Source organism: Acyrthosiphon pisum, unplaced genomic scaffold (assembly GCF_005508785.2).
Source record: "Acyrthosiphon pisum isolate AL4f unplaced genomic scaffold, pea_aphid_22Mar2018_4r6ur Scaffold_21329;HRSCAF=23657, whole genome shotgun sequence".
Classification (NCBI taxonomy): Eukaryota; Metazoa; Arthropoda; class Insecta; order Hemiptera; family Aphididae; genus Acyrthosiphon; species Acyrthosiphon pisum.
Genome location: NW_021770784.1, coordinates 101 through 4,876, shown reverse-complemented (window position 1 = coordinate 4,876; position 4,776 = coordinate 101). Strand labels below are relative to the sequence as shown.

At 29.2% G+C, this 4,776-nt stretch overlaps 1 protein-coding gene across 1 annotated transcript; it reads right to left on the bottom strand.

The window, feature by feature from the left end:
• Positions 1-583: 583 nt before the first annotated feature.
• LOC107882230 (ubiquitin carboxyl-terminal hydrolase 36-like) lies at positions 584-2,651 on the bottom strand. The gene is made up of 9 exons (XM_029492359.1): positions 2,361-2,651; positions 2,205-2,280; positions 1,886-1,996; positions 1,705-1,819; positions 1,564-1,631; positions 1,266-1,491; positions 917-1,157; positions 703-849; positions 584-613 (listed from the first exon to the last, which is right to left on the bottom strand). Exons 1-9 carry the CDS (start codon positions 2,649-2,651, stop codon positions 584-586), a joined length of 1,305 nt encoding a protein of 434 aa, XP_029348219.1.
• Positions 2,652-4,776: the final 2,125 nt, after the last annotated feature.

The following is a 4,776-nucleotide window of genomic DNA, read 5'->3' as shown; positions in this document are numbered from 1 at the left end:
TAGAATTTCTTTGTCTCGTTCATTAATAGGAGAATCATCTTTTGGTGGTTTCAATACTATACATTTTATAGGTGTCTCGGTAGCAACTCCACTAGGATCATCCTTTGGTCTCATAACTAAAGGCTTTTTATCAGGAACTCTTTGGTCTGTTGATTGTTTGACTTTTCCTAATATCACAGGCGCAGAAGCATTATCTTCACCAGATAGTGAACTATTCTCATTATCACTACTTTCTGTATCAGAATCAATATAAGGTATTAAGTTATTATAAATTAAAGGCAGTTTGATTCCATTAGTTGTAGGTTCTAATGTTTTACTATTTGAATTCCAAGTGTTCTCAATTAGTGATTTATCTTTTTGTTGTCCTTGTTTTAACCTTAGATTTAAAAGTAACATATTATTTTAAATGATTATTAGAGTATAAAACTTTTTTTTTATTATATAACTATATTATATAATATTAAAATATAAATATCTTACATTTTAATATTTGAATCCCATTTGTCATATATTTGACTTTTTTTGTCTTTGATACTATTTTTATTTATATTGTTTAAACTGTTCAATGGTTTTGTAACACCGTTTAAAGGCTTTTCAACTCCATTTCTCTTGTCTAAATAAAGATAAACATTATATTATAAAATGCATAAAAAAATAAATTATAAAACTTTTTGAATACTTACTTGGAAAAAAGCCATTTACAGACGGTTTACAAGTTGAAGTAGATGTTACAGTAGACGTCTTCCTTTCTAAATTTGTGTTATTCATGTTTCCTGATGGTTCCAATTCATAAAATATTATATAGGAATCATTACTTGTCGAATAATTTTTGAAATTTGTTCGATAAACCTGTTCAAAAATCCAATAGTTGAAAAATAAATAAAAGAGACGGAAATATAATAATTAAAGTACATACATTTGAATCATTGAAACAGTAATAAGATCCAGAGGGTGTTAAACCAAGAGTTGTGTAATGTCCACAATGTAAACTTGAACCATAATGAATTATCATAGATACCAGATGGTATCTTAATGGTCGAACATCAATTTTAAACGTATGATGATCAAATTGATAACTGGATAAATCTAATCGTTCATTTATTTGAATAGCTTTACTATTTTTATTTCCACTATATCCATCCATACCAATACTGTACCTGTAATATTATTATAAGAAATTATCATTAATTTTTAGTAACTTCACTGACAGAAGTACAGCACAATAATAATATACACAACAAATTTTAATCTAATCAATAATTCACCTCTTCAGCTGAATGCATAAAACGTTTGGTGCTCTTTCAATTGAGAACTTTTTATCAGCAGCAACTTGTCGTTGACATATTTCACATAAATATGATTCATCTAATGGTTCTTTTTTAAAATAGTTATCTAAAGCGTCGTTAACATTATCAGAGTGTCTGATATCAAGTATGAGATCTTGGAAATGTTGAAATGTAGTTGATATGTGTCCACATTTACCACACATTACTAAACATAAAAAATATATTTTATATTAATGTTTAATTTACTAAATTGTTCATATGTTTATAATAAATATACCTTCAGTGCGCATATAACCACCAAATATTTGGTTAATAGGTGTTGTTTCTTTAGAATAATTGTCTAGACTATAATATATAAAAAATATAAGACAATATGTATTATATTAAATTTATATTGTTATTTATATGAAATACATACGATTTAGCAGCAGGTCCAAAAGCGGACAAATAGCACTGTTCCATACTTTCGATAAGATAACGAAGGAACTCATGGGCATCTTCTTGACGATATGTTGACAAATGTTTACATATTACTATCAATGAAACATAAATTATTTTTTTTTCCTACTTAAATTTGATTTTTAGTTTGATTTACATACATGAAAGGCGATTAGTTATGATTGATGCTTTGAAGCTAGAACCAGTGAGTTTTTTAGATAGTTTGAATGTATTACAGACCATACATACAATACAATCTTTTTGAAATCCAGCTAAAAATTTACGAAAAAAATATTCTTATTCAAATATAAATTATTATATCATACATACCCATTTAAAACTAGGCATCCACTGTGAATATATTATAAAAAAAAAACTAACACATAATATAATATTGTTACAAATATATAATGTAACATCTATTAATTATAGATAATAGATTTTTTTTTTTCGAGTGTAATTAATAATATTTATATTTACTTTTTTTTTGACATGTTTTTTGATGTTGTCCATCACTCATAAGCCAATTTGTAAATGCAGGGATATGAAATAGTGCCTATACGTATTTATAAAAAACAAAAACACAATTAAACACCTAGACATAAATAATACAATAAAGTGAACTCTAACACATACTTGTAATGTAGAATTGATGTAACATATTACACCAGGATTATCTAATCCAGAACCAACTGACATTTTTTTATCTTGCCAGCCTAGTTGTACACGTTCAGGAGGATATAATACTACTTTAGGATTAGGTAAGTGGGATATTTTGTTAGTATCACCATTCAACCTTTCATTTTTTTTAATCATATCTTTTTTACTACAATCATTTTGTAGTAACATGATAATTTTGTTTTTCATCTGAGATAACATTGATGGTTTATGGTCTAACATTTCAAATTCTATACGTTTATCTAACATTCTACTTGATGCTATGTATAATTAACAAGAACGGTCGTCTGCCACAGATGAATGGTGAGTCCGGCGATCAGTAACCTTGTTAGAAAGAGGCTGAAACAAAGCAGAACACATTTGATTGCTTAAGGCTGGCATTATTATATTTCAAACTCATCATACAGTAAATTTAATTACTTAAAATGTATTGTTGAAAGATAATAAATGTAGACAATTATACATATATACATTTACCTATCAATATTTTATGTACCTAAATAAAATTATAAATATAAATATGAATTATGAAGCACCAAAGAATATTTTAATATAAAATAATAATGACATTTTAGACAAATATACCTACTTAATTACAAAGTAAGTGAATTCAACATATTTTGTTTAAAACTAACAAATACAAAAAAAAATAAAATGAAAATACCTAGAAGAAAAGTAAATGTGATAACAAAGGAAAAAATAGCATAATTAGGAAACTATTAGATTAAGATGATTAAAGCTAATTAATAACCAATTGTTACTTAGACAATGATTTTATATTCTTCAAAATTAAGTTTTTGCATTAAATAGTAAAATACAGATAATTCCTTTATTATCCTCCTCAAAATTCCATAAAATAATTTACATTAGGCAAATGAATTGATCAAAAAGATATAAAATGTAATTAGAATTGTTTGTGTATTTAGAGCCTGTTTTTTTTTTTAGCTTAAGCTAACTTAATTTCTGAAAAAAACCTATTTTATTTCAAAACTAAATGACATTAAAATCATAGGCTTGACACCTAACTTAGATCAGGTGAACCACATAAAATATAAACATTTTATTGTATTTTTTTTAATTTGACAGAGATACATAGGTATAACTCAAACAGGCTCTGTTTAACAAACAACTAGTTGGGACTCGGTGTCGTTGTCAGATATGGACTTTGGATTCAATTATAGAATAAACATGATACATTTGCTTGTTTTCCACATATACTCGGGTGGAGGCACGAGCGACATCACATTATCGAAGGTCTGTGTGTAATCTGTCCCGGCCCCCGGACATGCAGATAGCATTATCTCACATGGTCATCTGAATACTACAAGGTTAGTACATTTCCGTCGTGCAAATAGAATTTCGTGTGTACTCAAGAAATCCTCCATAATAACACTTCAATGAGGTGAGCACAAGAATTTTGGCGGAAACCAGCCGGGCGGTCATATCGTCTATACACGTGGTTCGGGTGCTTCCACTCCCCTGGTTCACTGACGACGGATGGCAGTGACCGTCAACACGCTTATTTTTTTGTCATTCGTACACGTCTCCCCGAGAACTCACAGTCTCTATCTTACCCACGCAAGTTGAACGACAAAGGTATATTATATTCTGTCGTGACAATGACACGACGATAATATTACAATAATACTCACGTCGAATCCGGGGCAGCAGCAATGGCCTGCAATCGAGTAATAGGTCACACGTTTTAAAAGTAAATAGTAAAAATATTAATATTATTATTATTATTATTATTACAATATTATAACTACAGAACACACACAAATAAAAATAACTAAGACACCAAGGAACAAAGAGGATTTCACTTGAGTTTTTCGACTGCAAATTTGCTTACAATAACCTGTAAACTTGGCATAGGAGCCGCCTGCGAGTGTAGTTGTCCGATACCTCGATTGCAGGCGGCCAATCAACGCTAGGCTCATCACAAATATCATGGCATAGAAAACGGAAGTAGCCCGTTCTAATGGAATAGTTTTTCTTAAGAGGACGCCACACGGGCAAACGAAACCATGCAATCACCAAGAGAGTGCGCTGTTAGGTGTTTTCGTGATCCGCAAGCACGCGAAATTTAAGCCATGCCCACCGGTAAAATACGATCGAGAACGGTACGATTGAGAACGGAATTTTTGGTAACAAGATTGAGAATGCTCGAAATTTTATTTTTTTTCCAACGTTGCCAAGTTTAATCGAATAGGTCTAATTCCTCGGCCTAAAAAACTAATTATTTTATTAAAATATATTTTTTTTTTATGAAAATATAGATTTTTTTAAATAAATATAAAATGATAATTTGAGCACCATAATTGGTTGATACCAATTGAAATAACCCAGAAATATATTATGTTGTTATTAAAAT

Excerpts from the sequence above, each read along its gene's own strand:
- LOC107882230 (XM_029492359.1), bottom strand. The coding sequence starts at position 2,651 with ATGTTAGATAAACGTATAGAATTTGAAATGTTAGACCATAAACCATCA. Across the intron at positions 1,997-2,204 it reads AAAAACATGTCAAAAAAAAA|CTGGATTTCAAAAAGATTGT; the intron begins GTAAATATAAAT and ends GTAAATTTTTAG. Across the intron at positions 1,632-1,704 it reads TTTGGACCTGCTGCTAAATC|TCTAGACAATTATTCTAAAG; the intron begins GTATGTATTTCA and ends TATATATTATAG.